The 26,199-nt window shown below is 43.7% G+C and overlaps 1 protein-coding gene across 1 annotated transcript in view; it reads right to left on the bottom strand.

The window, feature by feature from the left end:
* Mcu (mitochondrial calcium uniporter) overlaps nt 1-26,199 on the bottom strand; it is a 156,472-nt gene that overhangs the window by 16,246 nt on the left and 114,027 nt on the right. Inside the window, exons 2-4 of the mRNA XM_050143134.1 lie at nt 15,928-15,997; nt 1,580-1,750; nt 526-630 (exon numbers count right to left, since the gene is read on the bottom strand). Of these exons, the coding sequence (XP_049999091.1) occupies nt 526-630; nt 1,580-1,750; nt 15,928-15,997 (346 nt within the window). The remainder of the gene's footprint in view (nt 1-525; nt 631-1,579; nt 1,751-15,927; nt 15,998-26,199) is intronic.

The following is a 26,199-nucleotide window of genomic DNA, read 5'->3' as shown; positions in this document are numbered from 1 at the left end:
GGACTTTCACAGTGGAGGGGAACACCTGACTCCCGAGAGTTGTCTTCTGACCTCCACATATGTGTTACGGCACACACACCGACACACACAGACACACACACAAACACACAGAGACACACACATATGCTCTCACACACACAGACACACAAACACAGATATACACAGACATGCAAACACAGACACACACACAGACACACACAAATAATGCTCTCACACACAGACACACATACATACAGACACAGACATACACAGACACGCACACACAGACACACACACACACAGATACACATATATAATAATGAAAAAGAATTTGAAGAGAGGAAACCTGTGCCAGGAGGAACTCTTGGTAAGGACATTCAGGTAGATGAGACGGAATGACAACACACTCCAGGATCAAACTGGAAGCTTGGCTTAGTGCCGAGCCAGGCTCGCTGTGCGAAAAGTGTGAAGACCATGTGTGTTTCTAGGGTTACTCAAGGTCCAAAGACCTTCCCACCTTCACAAAACCTCACTAAGGCAGCTTACCTCTCTTTGGTGGCCGTACGTGGTATGTTAAGTCGTTAATGACAAGCTTAAAGTCATCGAGGAGGAGAAGGTCTATTCCTGTGGAGGCAGCAACTCGGACGCCGTCTGTGAAGAGTGTAAATGGAACGAGTCAGGCACTGCCCACCCCCATCTCAAATAGCTTTAGAGTGCTTTTATCCCACTTCTCTGCTAACCTTTGCCTCACAGCCCGGAGGCCTATGCTAAACATAGATCAGCTTGTAGAGTGCTCTTTGTGTTTAGGCCGGCTCTGACGATTGAACAATCGCTTTCCCCGCAGCTGTGGGAACAAGTGAAATAGCTGCTGGTCGTGGACCCATGGGGCTCAGCTGGGCTCTGGAGTCGACTGCGGAGCAGTGTGGACCTTTACACCGGGAGCCGGGAGGAAGAGGCTCAGAGCTTTCGACGGCGAGGTACTTGGCAGCCCAGCCACCCGCAAGCTGCTAATTCATTCGGTAGGGAAGGATGTGATGGGGAGCAAGCGTACCAACTGGGTCTGCAAAGCATGTTACTAAAGGGTTTGGAGTTAATACGCCAAGGACGGAAGTTGGCGGCCGTCGTAGCGGGTGACTGCAAGGGAAAGGTAATGGGGTAGTTACTAGTCTCTTCATCTTTCTGTAGGTTTGAAAGATTTTCTGAGTCAAAATGAAGACAATTCTTTTGGCACTTAAACAGATGCTACATCAAATGAGAGTTTTTAGTGTCTTATTGTATATTCTCAAATCACAGACGCTATTTTGGTAAACATTCAAGGTCTCAGCTACTGGGAAAACACATTCTGCACCCACAGTTATGACAAGAGGCTCAGGAACATGAAATGTGATTGCCTGCTTGTCCTTGGGATGGCATCGATGTGAGCTGCATCTGAATGAGACTCCCTGTGGGCACACATCTGCTGACATTGAGCAGTTATGTCCTGAAGACCACAGGGACAGAAAGGGCGCTGTCATGAATACTTGCAGAGCAAAACCTCCTGTGTTTTCTAAAGTTAGACTGAGCAGTTTGGGGTGCGAATTAAAAGTGGAGGCGACTGTACCTGGTGAGTAGATGGCAACCCTGTCGATCCCCCGATCCTCCTCTTGCAGTTGTCGTAGAAACACACCAACAGAGTCGGAGATAGGTTTGAGTGTGAATTGGCAGCGTTCACGCCGAGACGGCAGCCTCACGGATATCACGGGCAACCCATTCTGATAAACCACCGTCACATCTGAGCGAAAGGACCCATAGACACATGACAGTTAGGCATTACTGCAAGTCAAAGTTATCATCATTATTCTTACTGTGCTGGGACCACCATTAGCACGACTTAAAATGCTTTCAGGGTGAGTCTAGGAACAGATTCTTGAGAGATCAGATCAAGGGACTAATTTTTCACGTATGGAAAAATGTAAAAGAGCCGTCTTCTGAGTGGGCCAAGGAGAGGCTTTTGTGGAACACAACGCAGGGAGCTCTTGGGATGGCTGAGTCAAGTCCTGGTCCTATCTGGCAAGGTTTTATTCAGTAGCCAAAGATGGAGACAACTGGATGACTGGTACAGTCTTGTGTCAATCTTGGGACGCAGAGTTTTCGAAAACTCTTCCCAAAATCTATCAATATCTGAGGCTCTTCCTCAGAATGATAAACCAATGTTTCAGGTATACTGTATCTAAACATTCAGTTACACAACACGGTGTGTACTGTGTGGAAACAGAACCCAGCCCCTTCTGGGTGTGTGCACATCCCCCTGAGTTCAGTCGGAAGTGAAAGCAAGAGAATTAATTCCCCAAGAGCAATGTACGAAGAGGAGCCCTGGCAGCCACCAACTGAGGGACTCGCTACACAGTATGGACGGCAGCCCTTACCTCCTTCTTCCTTCTTTCGGCAGTTTCAATGCACAAAGCCTTAGTCAAATGAATCCCAGAAATCCTTTTCTAAGAATGATTTTCAGATATATTTTTAAAGCAAAGTTTTCAGCTCAAACCCTCACATTAGCAGCTAAACATTTACAGATGATGCCAACATGAGGGGCAAACATAGGCTTAGAAGTAAAATCTGGGATCGGATCTTGGCTCGGCATCTTTGGGAATTACATAACTTCTATGGGCTTCGCTCTCCCCCCCCCCCCCCCCCCAGACAGTGGGTTCCTAACTCAGAGATGTTGTAGGGAAAGAATGAACAAACTGCTCAGAACACTCAACACACTGATCACTAGGTGATAACAAGCTCCCTTAGGGAACCAAAAGGTGCCCTGTTATTCTCATAAGCTCACACCCCTCAAAATCAGATCAGGAGAACCCGTTCCGGACATTCTGAGAGCATCGAACTTTCCAGAGTTGCCACTCACACCCAAGTTCCTCATCTGTCCTAACAGCAAAACCCCAACAATTCTTGTTTTCCGTGGACATCGGATGAGTTCTGATGTGCCTCAAGACCGAGAATGTCATGTTTTTCCCTCAGACGCCCTCACCCCACCTGCGGATCACTCGGAACTTTGCATCTGCTTTTAGAGCCGACTGCATTTGATTCTGAGGTGCATTACCGGGGCTCTATGACTCATAACTCTTCGTATATGGCGTCCTTCCCGTGGCAGGGTTATGAGATTGCCTCCATGCTGTATGCAACTGTAGTTCATTCATTGTATTTAAATTACATTTTTAGGTTAACAGGCAAAGTGATGGGTTCACCCTGATAGCTTCATCCTGCCAACTACTATCGGGATACACAGATCCATGGCAGTTTATCTTCCCACCGGCTAATGGAAAGTAGGCTATTTCTGGTCTATCAATAAAGCTTCTGTGATTACTGGTGTAAAGCCTCTGTGTGGAGCGTTTCTGTGGGACAGCCCACGGCTATCTGTGGCAGATTCAGCCACCTGCAAATCAGTACTTGGGAAACCTTTGTGCCTATACCAAACAAAATGTACATTATTCGCTAAGTAATATAATGACCATTTACAAAGCATTCATATTGCACTATTATATTACTCTGTGCCATCATTTCCTTTCTGTCTGAAGAACCCCCTTAAATATCACAGCTGCAGAAACGCACTGGCAATGAGTTCTTTCCATTTTTGTATGTCTGAAAAAGTCACCGCACCTTGATTTTTGAGAAAGATATTTTTAGTATATAAAAGAAAATCTACTTGACAGGTTTTTCTTTTTCCTCTTGGCACTTTTCAAAGAATTAGCTGAATTGTCTTGTCTCACATGAAATAAGAAGTTTGGGCATGTTGTATCTTTATTCCTCTATGTGTGATACATCTGCATTCCTGTGTGCTTTTCCCATGACCTGTTTAGCGTGGGCTTCAATGGCTGGATCATGACATGCCTTGTTTTCCTTTATGATTATTCTATGCGGAAATGGCTCAATATCTTAGATGCGTGTAGTCACAGATTCAGCGAACTCGGCAAACATATGACTGTTATTTCATCTTTCTTTCACCCCTCCCCCTGAAAGTCTGAACTGTTTGTGTTCAAGCACGTGATACTGTCTCAAAACCTACTGAACCCTTCTTCATGTATTTTAGGTTTCTGTGTCCTCTTGGCTCCTGGGTCAGTTTAAATCTATTTCAGCACCATAGATCTTTTCTTCTGCTACACCTGTCTTCTCGTTAATTCTGTCTGTATTTTTTGATTTTGTATTTTTTCTGTATTTTCTTTTTCCTTCTGTATTCTGTTTTTAAATTTCAGGTATAAAAAAAATCTTTAGACATTCATTTGAATTTTTTAAACAGCTTCACTCCTCTTCGTGTTACAGTTTTCCTTCTCCTCCTCAGTGGAAGGACCACAGTTACAACAGCCCTTTGGGCACTCTTGGCTACTGACTTCTTCTCTGTCATTTCTGGGTCTCCAGGCTGAGTTGGGAGATGTTTTCCTGCTGCTCCATGTCTAGTTAATTTTGCTCACTGGTTATATATTCTCAATTCTGTATTGATGAGCACTGTATTTTAAGCATAAGTAAAATTACTTATGTAATAATTTTATGCTTTCAAGACTAACTCTTTTAAGACAGAGGCAGAGAATCCTTTACTGTGGGGCTACTTTCTAGGTGACCTTTCTAGAAATCTCTGTCCATGGATGCAATGATGTCCTTTATTCTGGCCAGAGGAAGAGAAAATGATGTCTGGTGTTATCTGGACACTGAGATTCATTCATTTTATATTTCCTGGTAAAAATAATTTCTGAGAATTTTTTTTTTAGTTCTCATTAGACTTTAGCCAGACCCATGGGAACCCGTGTGGATTTCAGGAGGCCTTTCTTCATAGCCCCTTCCTCAGGATCACTGTCCCACAATCCCCTGGTCTGTTCTTCATTCAGCTGGCCCACCTGGACCTGGCTCTTGGCAGCTCTGCCCTCAGGATCACTGTCACACAGTCCCAGCTGCCTAGCCAGGCTTGTTCAGCCACCCTGGTCTGCTCCTTCATTTCAGCCGGGCCTGGGCCTGGCTGTCCCCTCTGGTGCTACAGTCTAGAAGCTGCCTCCTGCTGAGAGACTGAGACAATGACTGTAGCTGTTCGTTTCCCTTTAGCTGGGATTACAGGCTCATGCAGCTCCCTGTCCAGATTTCTGAAAACTGTTGTCACAGGAAGGTTGTGTGTGTTACAACTGTTGACAGCAGAGCAGACATTCCCATCAGTTCACTAACACTGACACATGATTTGAAATGTGACACAGAACAGAAATTGAGTATACACTCAAAGGGAACAGGTCAACAACTTAACACACAGCACAGATTTGCAACATTGAAATGTATCAAATATGAAAAGGTTATTATTTTCCTTTCCAAAAAGAATCCTTCCCCAGCCTTCATAGCCTCTGATATGTAAGCAGGCCTGTCTCTTCTACAGATAGCAATGATGGCATCAGAGTAAATTAAGTGATTAACTTATTCATTTGGCATCCTTACTGCAATTATCTTCTTTCTGTTATGCAAAAGACCAGCTAACTACAGATCTCTGAAGGAGGCAGAAGGGAACTTAAATAAAAGATAGAATTCTTCAAGCATCATTCAGCTAACACTTGGAACATTTCATTAAAACACTCCGTGCCTAGAGGTTACTGTCTTTAAAACAATCGAGACAAAGTCAATGGAGAGAAGGAAGATCCTCTGCTTCTAGCTTAACGTCTTCCTTTAAAGAGTATGCAGCCCCTTGAAGGAATAAAATAGAAAAGCTTCCAGCAACTCTGCATGGAATACACAAACCTTCATTATAAATACTGCTTTGAAAAGAATCCCCAGGTCTCCCTCTTTCCCACAGGCTGGATTACAATGTAAATGTTAGATGTCTCAGTTAGCAACCTAGAAGGACAATTACCAGTTTGTCAGGTTTAACAATAGGTCAAGAAAAGCCTGCTGGAAGAGAACCATCACCAGGGACTTTTGCAAGGAAGCCTCAGCACCAACTGCTCTTCAGAAACACGCTTTTAAAGTGGCCTTGGCTCTGACTTCATATTACTAAAGTAAGAATGAGCAAGCATGTTCACCAAGAGTGTTGCTTCAAAGAGACTCAGAAGTCACAGGGCTGCCCCCAGAAACATTGAGAGCCAGGCAGGATGTGATGAGAGCTTGAAGCACAAAGCAGAACTACGGAACGATGGAGGCTAAGAAGGGCAGGGCAGGAGCTCTGAACATCAGGGCTGCGTAAAGTGGGAGCAAAGTAACACCTGTGGGCTAGGGTGGGGTAGGGAAGGAAGGTCTGTGGTTAAACACACGTGCTATTATTTGGTCAAATGTTTAAAACCCAAATGCTTGTAAAACACCACCCCCTCACGCCCTCGCTAGACAGACTGGTGGTACAGAAACCCAGGACTTTCAAGGTGGAGAGAGAGGAATGAATTCAGTCAGCAAGTTCCAGGTCAGGATGGTTATCAGAGATCTTGACTCGAAAAAGCAACCAACCAACCAATCAACCAACCAACAAACCAGCCAGGCCATCAGAACCAACCCAATACATAATTTTACACAGCTTGGTTATTGTTCAAAAGAAGGTAAAAATCTCTCTAAGCTGGGTGGTGGTGGTGGCACATGCCTTTAATCCCACCACTTGGGAGGCAGAGGCAGGTGGATCTCTGTGAGTTCGAGACCAGCCTGGTCTACAAGAGCTCGTTCCAGGACAGGCTCCAAAGCAACACAGAGAAACCCTGTATCCAAAAACAAAAACAAACAAACAAAAAAACAAAACCACTTCTCTGTAGAACAAATGCTATGTCATGAACAAGACTGTGCCTCGAGGGCTCCTTGCGGAGGGAACAGAGGATGAGGCAGTGCCTTGTAAAGCCCTGAGACTGAACTTCGTGTGACAGATGATTTCTGTGACTAATGACCTCTCCACACACCGCCCACTTTTGATGATGTTCCGCACCACAAAAGTGAAACATGATTATATGCTTTAATACCGGGAGGCCAGAGAATCATGTATGCTTCTTCAACAACCTTTTTCTTCTATGCTTACTGTTGTAAATTAAAAAGCAGCGTGTGAGAGAAAGACGCCATGCCATAGGGCACACATGGAGGGCTTTTTTATTGAGGGGAAGGGAATGGAAAAAGGGGAGCGAGGAGACTCGCCTGTGGCAAAAGAGAAGAGAAGAGAAAGAAAGAGAGAGAGAGAGACGGACAGAAAGAAAGAGAAAGAGATGGGAGACCCACCTTTTAAAAGGGAACACAGTGAAGGTATACAAGAGGTGCTCTTAGTGGCTGCAGCTGGGGACAAATCTGTCAGGACCCCAAGGGCAGGCCAGTAGAGATGCCTGAATACTTAGAGTTATGAGAATTAATTCTAACAAGATCAGATAATACTCCTGGATCAAATGCAAATCCGGTTCTCACTATTCAACTAATTCATCTCTTCAGCTCTCCTCCCTGAGCCTTCTGAGTGCCAGGATTACAGATGTGCACTACAATGTCTGGCTCGGCATTCATTTCTCTTAGATCACATATGGTGCTGGGCTACTAAAACTAACAGATTTCAGCTCTCGGTTTGCTTATTTTAGCAACATTCAGTGATGTAATTATTTCATTTGGTGAAAACATTTTTGCCTTTAGCTTTGATGGCACTGTATTTCCTGTGTTTTTGTTTTTATCTTTTTGTGTTCTTTTTTCTTTTGTTTTCTCTTTAGTTTGTCAAGACAGGGTTGGAATTCACAGAGATCCCAGAGAGTGCTGGGATTTAAGGAGTGCACCACTATGCAGGTCCAGACCTAACTTTCAGTCATAAGCAGTTCTTCCTGTATTCGGTCCTCAAAAGATTCTAGGTACTCTGCCTCAGAACCTGGGCTTCTCAACCCACATGTTTTCCAGGCAAGCCCACATCTTTCCTAACTCAACTTTTAGCAAATGCGGGTGCTGTCCCAACGCCTCTGTCAGTTGTGCGGGACACTGCACTTTCCATGGGGGCACTACAGACTCAACGCCTCAAACAGAACCCATGTCCCTCTAACCATCTGCTATCCCAATGAAGACCATCGTTCAGCTTCCGTCCAAGTAAGAAAACTACCCAGTATCTGACTGTCCCTCATGCTGGAACCTGCCACTCCCCTCCCAATCAGTAAGTGTCACTTTTCTTCCTATTTTGGGCTAGAAAGATGGGTCAGAGGTTAAAAGCACTAGATGTTCTTCCAGAGGACTCAGGTTCAAGTCCCAGCACCCACATGGCAGCTGACAGCTGTCTGTAACTCCAGTTCCAAGGGATCAAACATGCTCACAGAGATACACACGCAGGCAGAAAAAAAATAAACTATGGCTTTTCATTCTATTTTAAAGACGTCTTTAAGCCATTCAGTTTTCCCTGCCGCCACTGTCCTAGTCTAGGTTGCTCCCATCTCTTTCTTCTATGGAGGATATAGCACTTCATTCTAGCCTGGTTAGCATGATCTTTCTTTCTTCAAAGGGAAATCACAACTCTGAGGTTGAAAATTCATGTTTATTGCTCTCACCTGTAATACATGCATTTATACCTGCATGAATACAAATGCACACATACATGGCCATGTATAACAAGTATTATATATTATTACAGCCAGCATCTAAGAAGTCTCATTATGACAGCTCTCTCCCATGGAGGTAGGCACATAATTTGTAGTACTATCATTATCAAGTCAGGACTTGTTTGTACAGCTAGCGGAGTGTTCAAGAAACAGTGTGCAACTTCTGAGGCTACGTCATAAGTTACCTGCATCCGTCTTGCTCTTTTGGATACCCAGCTCTGGGAGCTGGCTACCATGAGGACCAGCCTGTAGCCCTGTGGAGAAGCCTATGTGAAGAAGTGGCATCTCCCACCAACAACTTCATCTCGCTCATTAGCAAGCAGCCTGAGAACTGGATTCTCCAGCCCAAGTCAAGTCTTCAAATGACCGTAGCCCTAGATGACACGGACTTGCAGCCTCAAGAATCTCCATCCTGCTCGACTAAACTGTTCTGAATCTGCAGAAATACGAGAATAAAGGACCCTGATGCTTCAAGTTCTGCTGCAGTAGTTCGTCAGAGTTAAATACAAGTTTTGTGTGCAGTTAGATTTTATATAAATAAATGGTCACACTGTGTCCAACCTTCTACAACTTGTTTTTATGCTCCACTGTTTTGAGATGTATTAGGGTTGAATCCTATTTCTGTATATTTACACCTATAACAGAATTTCAATGCAGGAATATAGCACCATTATCCACTAACAAAAAAACAATGCATTTCTTTTATTATAAATACAAAAGGCTCAGGGAGAGAGAGAGAGAGAGAGAGAGAGAGAGAGAGAGAGAGAGAGAGAGAGAGAGAGAGAGAGAGAGAGAGATATTCTAACTTCTGGTACCTTTCTTTTCCTTTTGGAGTTATATGTTTTACATCTTACTCCTTAAACACCTGGATACAGAAAGTCAGTTGTCATGGCACCATGTACTGAATAGTCTGCTCCCCTGCCTTTGATTTAGAAAAGAAATTCTATCACATGCTGAATTTCCATTGGCACAAGGTTTCTCTGTGATGCAGAAATCTTTGCCATGCTCACATGCCAGCTGTTTGGATATCAATTAATGCGTGCTCTAGGTGAGCTGTGCAGCTTTGCTCTCGCACCCCACATCTGTCTGAGATGTCTGCACATCTGTCTGAGATGTTTGTATGTCTGTCTGAGATGTCTTCACGTCTGTCTGAGATGTCTGCACATCTGTCTGAGATGTCTGCACATCTGTCTGAGATGTCTTCACGTCTGTCTGAGATGTCTGCACATCTGTCTGAGATGTCTGCACATCTGTCTGAGAATTCTGCACATCTGTCTGAGAATTCTGCACACCTTTACTCACTCACAGGAATTCTGAGCAAGTGCCATTCTGTTGGGTTCTGAGTATTAAACCCAGTTTACAGATTTCTGGGGGAGATGAACAATTTTGGCACCACCATCTTCACAAGTGCTAACCTGCATAATTCTGCATTTATTCTATTTTCTATGTCCTGCAATATAGTTCTTTTCAGTAGTGTCTCAGATACTTTCATTAGTTTCACGTCTAAGGAAAAATATTTTAATAGTACTACATCCACAGGCACAGTTTTTGGTCTAACTATATGTTAGATTAAGCACAAAATTATTGCTTTAGTAGAGTTAACTAACTTTTATTTTGATGATGACAAAAAGCCTCTTTCCACACTGTACGGAAACATTCTTGGAATATCTAGAGTTAACACATATAAATAAAACGTGTTTGCTTCAAAATAACCTTGCGAGAGGCACTTGTGTAAAATATTTCTTTATTTAAAGTATTCAAAATATATTGATGTTAAAAACATGGAATCTTTCTCATTCTCACTTGAAAAATAATCATGTCTTAAATCATTTTGTGTCGCAATGACAAAATACTTGAGGTTAAGTTGCAAGGAAAAGGGGCTGGTTTAGCTCAGCCTGGAAACACCTGCTGAGACCTAAGGCAGTTTTATTTCATGGTGGACGATGTTATACAACAGGACCAGGTGTGAAGCAGCAAGTGGATTCATATGGAAGGGGGGCAGGGGTAAGTATGGGGTGCAGAGGTAAGTTGGCTCTGTAAGTCTGCCCTGGGGGTATCCAACAAGTCCTACAGGAAAAATCCAACTCCTATAAAGCTCCACCCATTCTTGAGACTTCAAGCTTGGTTTCTTGACGTTTAACCCAATCTTTTGAGAAAACCATTAATGAGGCTGGTGATCCCAAGACCTAACCACCTCCAAAGGGTCTCACCGCTGACAATTTTGTATCAAGGAAATAAACCTCTACAGGAGTTTTGGTTGGGGCGAGTCACACTGGACCATACCAACGCATGGAAATAATTACACAGAAAATATCCTCCTGCATCCGTGTACTTGGGAGGTCAGAGCATGAGGATTGCTAATTCAACCCTCTTCCAGGGTCCCCATGCTCCCGATTCACTCGGGAGATCTTGTCTTTTCTACTTCCCATGTAGATTAGATCCATGTATGTCTTTCTTAGGATTTTTAGTGTTGTCTAGGTTCTCTAGGATTGTGAATTGTAGGCTGGTTTTCTCTATTTTATGTTTAAAAACCACTTACGTGTGAGTACATAGGATAACTGTCTTTCTGGGTCTGGGTTACCTCACTCAAAATGATGTTTTCTAGTTCCATCCATTAGTCTGCAAAATTCAAGATGTCGTTATTTTTGCTTTTCCTAGACTATTACTAAGTGAAGGAGGCCAATGTGAAAAGGCTGCCTCTGCGGTTCCGACTTCGTGATAGGCTAGAAAACTAAAACATGAACGGGAAAAACACCAGCAGAGCCTGCAGGCATTGTGGTTCACGCCTCCAATTCCAGCACCTGGAGTCTAAGGTAGGAAGAGTGCTCTGAATTCAAGGCCAGTGGGAACCACGAGTCCCAGGCTATGTGGACTACAGAGTAGAGAAGGGGGAAGGGAAGAGAAGGGAACAGAGAATGGAGAAGGGGCAAGGAGTGGGAGCAGGAGCAGTGAGCGTTCTCATTGCCCACACTGTTGTTCCAGCCCTGGCTGTTTTCAGACACTATGTTATACAACTTCAGCCAGCATTTCTTAACATTTTGATTAATTGACCTCTGAGAACCTGATGAAATGTAGATTTCTTTAGCTAAGTTTTCTGGGGGAAAAAAAATCTAAACAATTTGCACATATAACTTTTACATATAATTTATTACGGAAGTGGCAACTAAGTGCCTGTTTGAAAAATAATGCTTAAGAAAGCTGCATTTTTCTCATTTCAAAGCAAAATAATGAACATTTCCTGTTTTTTAAAAAGAAATAAATCATACAAAATTTAAAAATCCAAAAAATTTAAATTAGTAAAATTCTATTCTATATGAAGGATCATGTTGAGGCTGCTATTATTTGGCGGGAATAAAGAAAGCAAAGGCCCAGGTACAATGCAACGGCTCCTGGCGGCAGTAATCCCTGTATTGAGTTCAAGGCCAGCCTGGGCCTGGAAAGGAACCCTGTCTCAAAAACAAAAACAACACAAAAACTCAAACAAACAAGGACATTACTCAAGGGCCTGGCTTCCAAACCTGGTAACTCGAATGTCCTCTTTGGCACTGAAGACTGTGTGCCTTGCTCTTTGATGTGGGAGACTGTGACAAAGCAGCCCTGCTAAGGTGTGTGGAAGGAATGCAAACACGTGCCGCCTGCTCGGCCATGTGACAGAGGACAGGCTGGTGCAGGGAGCCCGAGGACTCTGCTACTCTCGGACTTACAGTCTTACCACCGTGTGACACCACGTCACGGTGGGGGAGGATACAAACTCATCTCAGTTTGAGGTTTTCTGAATGGAGGTGATTCTCAGAGCTCTGTGGTTTTTCTGAGCTCCTGCAGACCAACTGGCAGACTTTTCTCCCATGATGCTCTACAGAGATACTTCCTCCACGCTCATCCTGGTCTCATTACCTAACTCGGAGACAGCTTAGCTGCACAGCAAACCAGGAACAATGGTTGTGAAGTCAAACAAGAAGATCGCACACTTATCACGGAGTCCCAAATATTCCTGGGTAAGTCCAGGCATGAGTAAGTATTTCCTGTTTTCATCTCTCACCTCCTAAATATGAATTCCCAGCCAAAGCCTTAGAAAAGAAACTTATATTTTGATCTTCTTTGTGGCTAACAAAACAAAACAAAAACCTTGTTCTCATGGCATGGACACCTGTGCAAGGAAGCCAGATTTCATTCTGGCCTGTGAGGAGACTTCAGAGCCAGCATGAGGCCAAGGAATAAGGCATATGCTACTGCAATGGGCAGCGTGGCTTGCTGCCTGGCAAGCTAAGTATCTGTGTTGCAAAGTAGGGAGAATGTGCCATCTGTGCCGAATACCAAGATCTTCCTTACATTAAAAAAAAAAAAAAAGTCGTTTCCCTCCCTAGTGGTTCTTTTAGCAAAGAAATTGAATGTTTCTTCAAACACGCTGGTAGCCATCCACAGTGAAAGAAAGCCCTTCCAGCTTCCACCAGACACACATATTTAGGGTTTTTTTTTTTTTTGGACTCAGCATGGGTATCAACAGAAAAACCAGGAACTAACTGCTTAGAGCAGTTATTTCATCACATCAAGCTGCATTTGGGAGAGAAATGAGAGTTCCTAATTCCCTCAACATATTGAAAATTTTGCAGTCCTGGAACGGACGCCATCACCTGAAATCTGGCAGGCTTGCTTCTCCTCCAGGCTAAGCCCCACATACACTGTCAGCACGTAAGGCTGTGACATGGGCGTCCGCAGCAATGTGGAACTCCAGGCTTACCAAACCCTTCAAGAAAGGGGTTCTATGGTGCAATAAGACTACTTCACAATTGAGTAAGGATTCAAACTGAAACCCCAGTTTACAAAAAAGTCCAAATTGTCAGACACATCTTTTAAATAGAAAAATATAAAGCACTTCATTTTCACAACATTCATTTAGGAAGTGAGTTCCTGGTCAGGTTAAACCCAGAGGCTCTGTAGTCTGTCACCTTCATGATTAGCAGCTTCCTTATTGTCCTTTTGGATGGTCACACCTCTTTTTAACGTTAAAATAAAAGATGTGTACTCAATATGTGATATCTGTCCTTGGTGTGATATATGTACCTAGTATGTGGTATAAGTAGTTGATATGTAACATATATACCCAACATATGGTATATGCACTTGATATACATGTACTCGATATGTGTGTGATATGTACTCGATATGTGATATATGTACTTAATTACCTGAGGCTGTGAGAGGTACAAAAGGTGACAACTGGTGTTCAGACGTCAAACCAGCAGAGGAGTGACTCTGATGGAGGTCAATCCTGTCCAGGCAAGGCCTGCACGTCCATCGGCTCTGGAAACTGTTTCTTACATTTGCTAAAACAGCTTGGTATCCCTGCATTGTAGTGTGTAATCTCATGTGATGTGTATATGTAGAACTTGATAGTAAGAACATAAATGTCACCTCCCTGCTCTGGCTGCTGCTAAACAGGGTTTTCTAGACATGGCAAGGAAGCTGCATCCATGAACTCAACAATATCTCTACCTAACCAAGTCCTACATAGTTAGAACACCAGGTAACACACCAACACGGACAGGAGAAAGTTCACAGGCCCCAGGGCTAGGATGAAGAGCTACCGGTAACTACGGGCTGCTGAGAGAATCAATTTTCTCCTGGGACAAAGCTTCCCTAATGGGTTGTCTAACCCCAGGTGGTCAACTCTTAACACATGTACATATGAACCACACTCAATGGACTCAGTAGGGTGATTGTGTGTGTGTGTAAAACAATCACATTTAAAGAGGTCATGAATTTGATAGGAAATTCATGATAGGAGAGAAGGGAGCAGGTGGTATTATGGACCTCTGGCTCTAGGCCACATGACAAGCTTGGAATCTGGTGCACACTGGTACTAAGTCTTGACTGGGGGTACAGGCCTGTGCCCCAGCTGCCTTTAACTTACATATACTAGTATTTCTCTGGCAGCTGTTTGTCTTCAGGACACACGAACAACAAGATGCCAGGTAGAAATTCTCTTGTTTTGCTTTCAGTCTAATCTTCCAGTCAATGTCTCTGTTCTATAAATGAGTGACCACCAAAGGGTCTCCTGCAGAGGCTGAGGTTCACACTTAGGTAATGATTGCATTGATCTGAATGCATAAGTGTGTGCTCATTGCCTTCAGAATGCACACCAAAAGGCGCTGGGGGAAGGATCCTGCTTACACTGTGACACTCATACCAATGACATACAGGGGACCCCAGGGATCACATAATTCATTTGGGGCTTCTTCAGTTTTGGCATCCTTGTGAATTTGCAAGATGTTCTTTTAGTTCATACTGTCTATGAACCAAGGCTTATAGAGTTGAATTTAGAACAAGATCAAACTAGGGAGTACACAAAAGCATTTAAAAGTCGACCCCTAAGCCAAGCACTGTAAGCTGATATTCATGGTAGAAATGGTAGTCAAAGTTAGAAACACACGACCATAAAAATAAGCAAATTTTCAGTCTTGTCCATCTGTAGCATTGTGGACATTTACCAAGGATTCTGTGTGATCCCCAAGCATCTGCTAACCCCTCCCATGCTAAACAAGGGCCAGAGGGGCTGAAGAGGTGGCTCAGAGGTTAAGAGCACTATTTTCACAGAGGACCTAGGGTTGATTCCCAGCACTCACATGGAGGCTCATTACTGTTCATAACTCCAGTTCCAGGGGATCCAATACCCTCTCTATGATCCCTATGGACACCAGACATACAGGTAGTACACAGATATACATACAAGCAAAATACTCATATACAGAAAATAAAATAAAATGATTCTTTAAAAAGAAAAGGGGGAAGGAGGATACCTGAGCATGAGGGAAGAGACAAGGAGAGAGGGCACACAGACATGGAACTGCCTGTGATGTTGTGAAGGGGCAGCAACATTTGATCGGTATCCAGGATATGAAAACCTGGTAGTTAGGAAATACCAACAGGCATTCCTCTGACGCTCGAGTAATAGTGGTCCTTGTTTCTAAACGTGAAATAACAACAAGGTCCTATGAAGACATGACGGACAGGCTAGGTTTTTGTGGTTAACCTGAACTCACTAGACCCTCATCTCAGTTCCACATTCCTTCTGTAATCCCCCCCTCCCCCCCCCCCCCCGATCTCTGACAGAATCACAAAAGGGATATGGGTTATACATTAATGAGCTGGGCTGGAGGGATGGCCCAGCAAGTAAAGGTACCTGATGCCAAAGCCAGAAGATCTCAGGTCAATTTTTAGAACGTACATGGCGGAAGAACGGAACTGACCCCCTTAAATTGTCCTCTGACCTCCAAATGCACATATCATGCACATACCCTTCCCCAAAATAAAAATAAATACAATTCATATTTAAAAATAAGTTTATGTATTGACTTAAAAAAATCTGGAAATACCAAGCTAAGGAGGAAAAGAAAGACACAAAAAGGGATTTGCCAAAACTCACCATCAGAGGGCACAACCGTACTGCAGTATGCAGCTCCCACACGCTGCCAGGACACCGGCCTCTGGTGTGCCTGCAAGACAAAAGTCAGGCCAACTGTCAGGGCGACCAATGCGAGACACATGTGCTCCATATAACACTAGCTTTTGAGTCTGTAAGTACTGTGTATACTCCGTGGAAAAACTGAAAATATAACGCAAGGAAGCAACCAAAGGGACCCCAAGCATCCTACGGGCAATAAGCACTTTGGTGTGTTTCCACATCACAAAGAACACATCTTCTTCACACGTGCAGATAGGTACTGCCTCAAATTGAACAAAACAAGAACCATGCCTGACAAATCTTTTTTTTCCCCCAACTTTTAAAAGCAATTCTGGTTGAGCATTATGCTTTCTAAATTCCCTGGCTTCTTCCTCTGTTAGATCTTAGGTCGGCACCTCTTTCTTTTATTTCATCAAAGAACAAGATGCATCGTGCATTTATAGTATTTGAATAGGCACTGGCCCTTGAGGTTTACTTTCCTTATTAAAAACCTGGACAGGCAACTTCAGTGTCTGAGCCCACAGCATTAGAAGGAAACCATGGCCACACGCCTTTGCCACGTACTCAAAGTACAGTGCCGCGGCTGCAAGTCCAGGGCTTCAGGTATCAGGATTAAATTAGGTTAATTTAAGAGCACTGGATGCATTGCTATATCTTTCCTTGGTACCTTTGCCTTTCCTAGTCCCCAAAAGTATGACAGAAGGAAGACAAGAACGCACTAAATAACTGAAACCCATTCCAAGACAACGAAAGCCATTTAGGATTCTGAAACAATGCACACCATCACTCAGTTGTAACAGGAGACACGTGAATCTCACCAACTCCCACCTCCTTCCACCTAAAGGCAGTAGGGACTGTAAGGCTAACTAGGGAGGTTAGAATGAGAATGCCCCCTAAGCTCTTAGGTTTGAGTGTTTGTCCCTAGTTGGTGGAACTGTTTGTGAAGGATCAGAAGGTGTGCCCTTGTTGGAGGAGGGCTTTGAGGTTTCAAAAGTTCAAGCCAGACCCAGTCTCTCTTGGTGTCTGCAGGTGTAGGCAAGATCAAAGCTTTGGCTCCTGCTCCACCTGTGTGCCACCAAGCTTCCCCACCATGACGATCATGGACTAATCCTCAGAGTTCTGTATACAAGTCCCCATTGAATGCTTCCTCTTATAAGTTGCCTTGGTTATAGTGTCTCTTCAGAACAATAGAAAGGTAACTAAAATGATAATATTTAGAAAAATATAAAAAAAGATTTAAAATTACTGGAAAGAAAGTCTGTACATTGTTTTGCCTTTCAGGTTTAAACTTTTGACTCATACGAGTTAATTTCAGTTGAGTTTAAGAAATAAACACAGCTACTCTCTCAGTAGCACGGCTGTCCTACGTAGTGAACGACCCATCTTCACTTGACCTCAGAGGGCATCATCATTTTCCACACTGAATCTATTTCTGAACCTCTACTCTGTCCAGTGATCTGTTGCTCGTGCCCTGGTGGCCATGCTGGGTCCACGTTCTATTTTTATGACAAATTTTAGTATCTGGTATGGTTAGTCTTCATGAGAACCAAATGAATGATACACACAAAGCATTCTGGTATGTAGTAAGGGCAGACCATGTTAATTCCATGGGTTAGCACAGTGGAGACTACTATCCATACGATTTCTAGTCTTTGTATCCAAGAATCTTTGTGTTTTGAGATGTTCTGATGAGATGTTTGTATTCTGATTGCTGCTTTCTTGTTTTTTGTTTGTTTGTTGGTTGATTGGTTTTGTTTTTCAAGACAGGGTCTTTCTGTGTAGACTTGGCTGTTCTGAAACTTGCTCTGTGCACCAGGTTGGTCTTGAACTCACAGAGATCCACCTGCCTCTGCCTCCCAAGCGCTGGGATTAAAGGTGTGTGCCACCACCACCCAGCTGCTTTCTTCTTTAAAATAGTTTCCTTCGTAAAGCATGGTGATGCACACTGACAGTCCCAGAACACAGGAAACTGAGGCAGGAAGATTGCAAGCTCCAGTTTATAATGCTGGTTTTCATGACTGTTTGGCTCCCTCTCTTCCCTTAGCTTCTTGAATGTCATTGCTGGGTAACACCTACTCTGGCCCCTCATGCATTGCTTCTTCTGATTACTTTCAGGTGTATGCCCCAATCCAACACTGTAACTTTCCCCTGGATTTTGGAAGATCCAATTCTTTTTGATGGATTATTTACTTTGTTTGTTGCTTGTATCCTCTGACCCATGGGGCAAGAACTTTTGATTGGTTCAGTCATGGAGAATAGTGCTTGTGAAATTACAAGTCCTCGTCAGATAAATGCTGAGTCTTGATAACTATAGCTAAATATACTTTATGTTAAAACAAAAGTCCTCCCTCTAGTATGAGTACTGAGGCTTTCTATGTCTTTGTTTGTTTAGTTTAGTTCAGGTGGTAGTTACCTACCTGCCTACCTGCTAGTCTCAACCCTTGTCATGTGACGCTCTTGCTGGGATTGTCCTTGATGACCACCATTGGCGGCTGCGTGGAAAGCAGGCGTTTATACAGTTTTGGTCCCTCGTTCTCCTCCCCACACTGTGGAGGCTTTAAAGACTCAGATTCTCCTCTGTGGATATAAATTCCACATTTGTTTTTGTCTTAATTCTGTCGATTAATGGGCTCCATGCTTGCTGCCGATTCTGTAGCTACAGTTTCTGCTTTTACAGCTCCGACGATCAAACTTCTCCCTACAGAAGAGCTCATGAGAGCTGAATTTTCTGAAGCCTGACATATTAATTCCTGAACTAATCTTTCCTGGAGGACTTGGTAAAGTACTAAATGTTGCCTCTGGGGAGTCTGGGGCCAGCCACCGATTCTGGAGCACAGTGCTCATCTGGCTTTGCTGGGGCTCTGCAGCCACAGGTGGGGCATCCTGAGGTCTTTCCATTCCCCTGTTCAACCTTTGCCAGATCCGGCGGCTCCCTGGATGTGTTGAAGATGAAACTGAAACTCGCTTTCTCACTCTACCTCCATTCTATGGTGTGAGAAGAGAAAGGAGGAGCTGTTGTAGTAAGGGGCTGTTCCTGCTATGCAGTGACTTTGACCGTAACCATCTGTGAACACACGGAAGGACAGAGCAAAGGGGGAAGAAAGCCCCATGTCCCCGTCACTCACTACAGCAGTTACCAACATTTTGTCAAAATCAGTTTATCCAGGCCCACCTCATTTGCTTTCTTCTAACCCCAGAGTCAGTCAGTCCCTTCCTCCCCTGTTTCTCCTTCCCTGACCCCCTCCTCTGTCTCTGTCTCTCTTGATATTTAGGAAATACAGTCCCATAGATTCAAAGCTGGCCTGGAACTGACTATGCCCTCCTCTCTACCTCTCAAGTGTTGGGATCATAAGCATGCAGCATCATGCCTCACCCCCACCCAACATCTTAAAAGACACTGATCTATCAAAACCCTTCACCTGAAAAGAGTTCAGATGACATTTGCTGGAACACTGTAAAAACTAGAAGGCCTCTATGATTTTACAATTATCCTCAGCATTTATGGTTTTTGTTGGGCATCAGCAGTACATGACTGAACGATTTCTGCTAGATGCTACAGAGCATGGTTGGCTAGCCGGCCCCCTCCTTTCGTAGAGCTTTATTGGAACACAGCTAGGCTCACTCATACCCACAGCTTTAATCTACGTGCTCTCTAAACGACGGAATCCAGAAGCTGGGTACTGGTGAAATAGCTGAGTAACTGCTACAGAAACTACAGGATCTTAGAAATCCAAACGTCTACAGTCTACATCCCATCCTCAAGGAGAAGCTTAGGCATCCCTTGCTCTAACAAAGCTTCTAGGGTGTGGGGCTAACTGTCCACACCACTGCTAGAGAGACACTGACAATCACAACTAAAAATGTGTTCAGAGAGTCAGGGTTGCACTGATGGCCTCAAGCTCATGAACATACGCCACCCTCTTCCTCACCTCCCGAACAGCTGTGACTTACAGCCACCACACTCAAGTTCTTATTTATTAAACAGTCCTGGCACACATACATGTCCTTATTTTTCTTTAAGTTGTTTCATGGTTACGGCCCAATGAGACTAACATAAATAAAAATGATTTTGTTCTAGCCATTTCTCCTCAAAACACGGTAACAATACAGAGAAAAAAAAACAAGCAAAGCAAAACAACCAGGAAACGGATAATGGATGTTCAACACCAAAGAAGTACTACTCCTCATCCCACCCCCTCATATCTCGTGGTTCCCAAAATTAAAGATCTGTGTTGTATCATTTTATTCTTCATATGTCACAAGAAAATAGTAAGCTTTTTAGTTTTTTCTTTTCTTCTAAAATAGCAAGCATTTAATAAATATTTGGCTGACACTAACATTTAAAAAAAAACACATCAAGAAGTTTGTTGGGAGCAAGGTATGATGGGTGTGTAACCATAATACCAGCACCTAGGAGGTTGAGACAGAAATTCAGAGCTAGCCTGGGATACCTAAGACTCTGCCTCAAAAACAAAACAAAACAAAACAAAAAGCAAAAAACAAACAAACAAACAAAAAACAGAAACAAAACCCAAAACAAAACATGAGCATGTTAGGGGTGTGGAAGAGTGCAAACTTAGCATGGATAAGCCTTGGGTTTCGGTCTCAGTTCTGCAAACAAAACAAAACCTTAGCAAATCAACCAGCCAACCAAACAAACAATAAACAACAAAAAGTTTTTTTTTTTAAAGAAAAAAAAAAGAAAGAAAGAAATTTTAACAACACACTAGGCAAACAGTGCATATTATTTATGTATTTAAATTTCACAGGCAGAGACCACAATCAAGGTAAAGAGGGTCCTTAGAAGGCATAAAAATACCCAGAGTAGGGAGAAGTCTCTAGGCAGTGTTAATGCCAGGTAAAGAGACACTCCCTTGCAAAGAAAACCTAAGATTTATTTTTAATGAAGGGCAGTCCATATTTTTGATAAGTAACCCAGGAGTGTCAAAGACAAGCAGAGGTTTGTAACTAAGATCAGGGATGCATGCAGCTCACTGACACCTGAGCTGCAATGGGCTCCCTTTAGCCTTCGCCCCAGCAGAACAGCGCCCAACAGCATCAACTTAGACTCCCAAATGCCCTAACATTTTCCCAAGTCATCGGACTCAAACTAATTAAAAACTTTCAATATTGAAAAGAGACACGTAATGTCCTCAGATCCAATTATTCAACCCAAGTTAATGCTTACTTTCGGGTCTCTTTTGCTAACATAAATTAACTTTCCCTTCATTTACCTTTCACAGTCAGAAGAGCAGCCCTGTCAGTCAAGAAGACACTAAGAGTCTAAACAACCTGCCGACAGCTCCAAATAGTCACAGCCAATTAGACCGGAAGGGGAAGGAGGGGAGAGAGGAAGGGGGAAGCAGCAGTAAGGTTAGTTTCATTCCCAGCACAGCTCTGTTTAAGAGTCTTTTTGAAATTTCTTTATGTTTTGGTTTTTCGAGACAGGGTTTCTCTGTAGCTTTGGAGCCTGTCCTGGAACTAGCTCTGTAGACCAGGCTGGCCTGGAACTCACAGAGATCCGCCTGCCTCTGCCTCCCAAGTGCTGGGATTAAAGGTGTGCGCCACCACCACCTGTCCTGAGAGGACTGAGTCTTACCTCATTAGGAAACAAACAGCTGATAACTACAGCAAAGCATACTGCATTAGTGGTGCCAAAGAGCTTCTGTTCAGAGCTGAAACTCGGTCAGACAAAGCTTCACTGCGCCACAGTCTAGATCTCTCAAACTCTATGACCAGAGTATCCACCAGGCTGGGGAGCTCAGTGGACAAGGCACTTTGCCTCCTAAGGACTTAACCAGAGTTTGAGCTTCAGAGCCAAGGTAAAAGCCCTAGAACCCAGTTTTTTTCTTGTTGTTTTTGTTTGCTATTTTGTTTTGAAGCCACGGTGCTTGCCTCAAACAGAATGGGACATTTTTCACTGACTCCGAAGCCCAGGGAACAAGGATGAAGAGGGGACTGGGGGATGGGGATTAGGGCAGTGGGTGCTGTCTTCCGGACAGAATATAAGCTCTGTGATCAGGATCACTTGCTAGCTGTGACTGTCTGCATTCTTCCCTCAGTAAGAGGAAGAGAGGGAGGGACGGAGGAAGGGAGAAAGGAGGGGCATAAAGGTAGGAGAGGGCCAGCTGGGAAGGGAGGTTGGTGGGAGTAGAAGGCGCATGAGAAAGCGTGGGAAAGTAATCACAATGCATTATAAACAAGTATGGTAGTACATTTTTATAAACACATCTTAAAGCCAGGCATGGTGAATCCCAGTGCCGGGGAAGAACCCGGGGACCTGCCGACATCCACACTGTTAAATTCCAGGTGGGGAGTGAGCCTGTCTCCAAAAAAAAAAAAAAAAAAGATAGATGGTTCCTGAAAACCCTTGGGTGACACCCAAGGTTGTCCTGTCTCTCTCTCTCTCTCTCTCTCTCTCTCTATCTGCAGCTGGTTTTTTCCATGTGTCTCTACCGACGTAATAGAACTACTGAAGCATCGCACCGGCAATAGACTTACTAGGTTCAACCAAAGCACCAACCCCAGCACCCTGTTCTCAGAGCTTGAGAGCCAACAGCAGCAGCGACCCTGGAGTGAGAAGACTAGGCCCAGAATCTCAATGCCCAACAGGACCTTTGCTGACTAGCTCACAAGGCTGATTTTACTCAGGCTGAGGGCCAACACTTGAATGGCATATTGTATTTGCACTCCAATGTTCTACGGAAACAGAAACTCGCAGTCCTTCATCTCCTTAAGGAAGATCGGCCTCTTACTGGGAGTAGCGGGAAGTACAGTGCATTTTCCAAAGCACAAGGGTCCGCACCCTGAAATCCGTGTAAGGTAAACCCACACCATGTGAAAAGCAGATGGTCCAGGGTCTGCAGAAATATCTCTTCAGACAGCAACAAAAACAAATAAGTATGCTGAACTGCACGACCATATTTTGCTCTTCTGGTAACGAGGAGACCAAGTGTCTGATGCAGTTTAAGTTGATGCTGTTCATATTTATGACGTAAAACATGCGTCATGCTTTAGGGTAAGAAAATTACTCATCCTTTGGTTATTTAAAATGATTATTACACTTTATTCCACATGGACTAATGTTTCTCCCACTAGATCACTGTGACTTCATATAGAAGAAGTCATGGCCACAGCAAGGCCCTCTGTGAACTCTTTCAGCATCGTTTCTCTGATTAAATCTATCATATGAAGTGACTTAAAAATACCTGTTCACAGGGGCCGGAGAGATGGGGTAGCAGTTAAGAGCTTACTGCTCTCTCAGGGGACCCAGGTTTGGTTCTCAGCATCCACACCAGGTGGCTTACAACCACAGGTCCCTCCAGCCAGGGGACCCAGTGCCCTTTTCTGGAGTCCTCAGGCTCCTGCATACAAGTGATAGATATAACTCACAAGGAACCCCCCCTCCATACATACAGAAAAGTAATAAATCTTCAAAAAAAAAAAAAAAGTCTTAGCTGGGACCAGAATGGGGATTCAAGCCAATGTTTCCAGCACTTGAGAGGTAGAGGCAGGAGAATCTAGAATTCAAAGCTAGCTTTGACTAAGTCGTGAGCTGGAGGGCAGTCAGAGCTACACGAGACCGTGTCTCAAACAAGTGAAAAAGGACAAAGAGTTCTTGTTTTCGTTTTGAACAGCAACTCTAGGTTGTCTGTAGCTAAGGGTGACTTTGAATTTCCTGTCTTCCACCTTCCCCTCGCAAACACTGAGTCTAAGACACGCCTTACCACCCCTGTCAGTTGTGGTACCGACACGGAGGCCGTGGCTTTGTACGTTAGGCAACCACATTTACCACATCCCCAGTCCTTCTTTTATTATTTTTAAGTACACCACACCTTCCAAGTTCTTTTTTTTCTCTAGGACTTCCGCACACTGTTCCTAGATTCCGCCCATACCCCTTGGCCTCCTCGCACCGCATTCTAGTCGCCTGTCCCAGTGACCGATTCCCCTTCGGGGTCACAGTCAGCCAGGAAGGTTGCGTTAATCTCTTTACATATTGGTGCCTCTCGGTATGCTGGGAGAAAGGAGAAACTTCATAAATATTTATTTAACTGAGTTGTAGTGCTTTCTTTTTTTTTTTCATATTTCAGCTTCTTTGACAAGCTTTCTAACTTGGCTTCGTACTCTACTATTTTTCATGGGGAATTATTACTGCTGCTTTATTTTACTGCCAAGGGATTCTGAGAAATGAGAAGAAATGATGGTATCTACAGCATTTGGGGGGAGGGTATTTAGAGTATATCGTCGCCTATATAGTAAAGGTCCGCTTTATTTTTGGTTGCAGCGGGCGCATTTCATGTTGCATAGAGGTGGTTAATTACGCTGGTGATTATTTTTGGACAACAGGATACCCAACCACAAAATCCTTAAGGAACTAACTGTCACATGATAACTAGCACCTAATAACCGTATGTACAATTCAAAAGTGAATCAAACCAGACTATGGTTCGTTAGACTGAATAAACAGACCCAGTATTTATAAACTGCGTATACTGAGAATGTAGATTGGGATGCCTTGTGCTGCTCTTTCTGACAGTTCTCCTTGGCAAAGGAAACGGAAACTGTGGTTCCCTCTGTGTTACCATTTACGTCTGTGACATCTTAAGTCACTGGCGCAATGACACCGAGAGACAGCTGCATCTCAATCAGCACACCAAGACAAAGCTTCTTCCTCTGATGTGGCTTAACGTTAGAAAGATACGAAGAAGGTCTCAGAGTCCCTCATTTTGGACCGGTGGCAGGAACACAGGGTTAATCACGCCATCCTCTATACTCTGTTTTATAAAGTGCAGTACTGTGGAATGTTTTGAAAGTCCCCTTTCCTATTTAGGTGACGCCTCGGGCTGTGAGAACCCGTGCTGCTCCTAACAGCCAGTCCCTGCACCTGTAGCATCTGCATCATCCGGGAGCTTGTCGGAGACGAGACTCCAGGTCCCCCCTCAGCCTTCCTTCACTGTACAAGGTTACCAGGACATTCTGTGTGGTCCTGTGTAGCTCACCCCAATGAGACCCAAGGGCACGTAGTAGCTCTCCAGGTGTGGTATTCTCAGACCCGAGCCCCTCTCACTTAGCAAGACCCTGGCAGAACAACTGAGTTTCATAGAGAGGCCATGTGATATAATGGAAACAACACTGCGCAGAGAGCTCGAAAACTAAATTCAGCTGCAGGTCTAGTTCCGTGACCTTGAACCAGACCCTTCCTCTGTGAAATGAATAGATCTGAGCAGACACGGTGAGGCTTTGCAACCCTGAGGGCCATGCACTTGTGAAGACACATAGCAATGGGTTCTTTCCTGACACGTAGCACATACGGTGAAGCAGCTGAGGGAAATGATTTAATGGTGTATGTAGCTGGGAGAAAGGGTTCCGAGACTGGGCCTGAGTGACGTATAGGGGCCTTGCCTCTCCAGCACTTTATATGGAGCCAGCGCAGCACCGCGACCTCTTTCATTTTCACACTTGAATTCTGGAGGAAGCACAGTGGTGAATAACTTAGGCAGTGGGCGGCTGCTATTAATAATCCCCTCCCCGCTCCCTTTGTTCTTGAATACAGATAAAAACACAGGTAACAAAAGAGCTCCAGAGACGAAAACAGCTTTTACAGTTTGCACAAGAGCAAGAAAATGTTAGTGCTCTTATGAAAAGCACGGTTGAAATGTTTAGAGGTAAAGGATTGGGGGAAAAAATAAAGCCAATATGCATGTATACATGTGGATGCACATATGTAGAGAAAATAAAACTTACATGTATATGCATGTGTGAAGCATATATGTAGGGAAATTAAAGTAAATGCAATATATTAATAACATAAATCTAGAGGCATAAGACTACATGCACGTTGTACGCTTTAGAGTTAAGAATATTCAAAATAAAAAACTGAGGGAGAAAAAAATTAACATAAATATACCTTGACTCCATTAAGTTTCTTGCAGTTTTCTCTTTTTTTGTTTTTTGTTTTGTTTTTTTGTTTTTTTTTTTTTTTTTTTTTTAAATACAGGGATCCTCTGTGTAACAGTTCTGGCTGTCCTGGAACTAGTTCTGTAGATCACACTGGCCTCAAACTCACAGAGATCTGTCTGCCTCTGTCTGCCTCATGAGTGCTGGCATTAAAAGCATGCACCATCACTGCCTGGCTTATTATTTAAAAAAAAAAAAAAAACAAGTAAAATGTGTTACATTCAAATTTTTTTTTTATAAACTTTAAGACGCGTCAGAAAAGCTAGAACAGGATGG

The sequence above is a fragment of the Alexandromys fortis genome, unplaced genomic scaffold (genome assembly GCF_014885135.2).
Source record: "Alexandromys fortis isolate MF-2015 unplaced genomic scaffold, M_Fortis_MF-2015_v1.1 scaffold_9, whole genome shotgun sequence".
Classification (NCBI taxonomy): Eukaryota; Metazoa; Chordata; class Mammalia; order Rodentia; family Cricetidae; genus Alexandromys; species Alexandromys fortis.
Note: the sequence above shows the minus strand (reverse complement) of the source record. Positions and strands in the feature narration are given on the sequence as shown.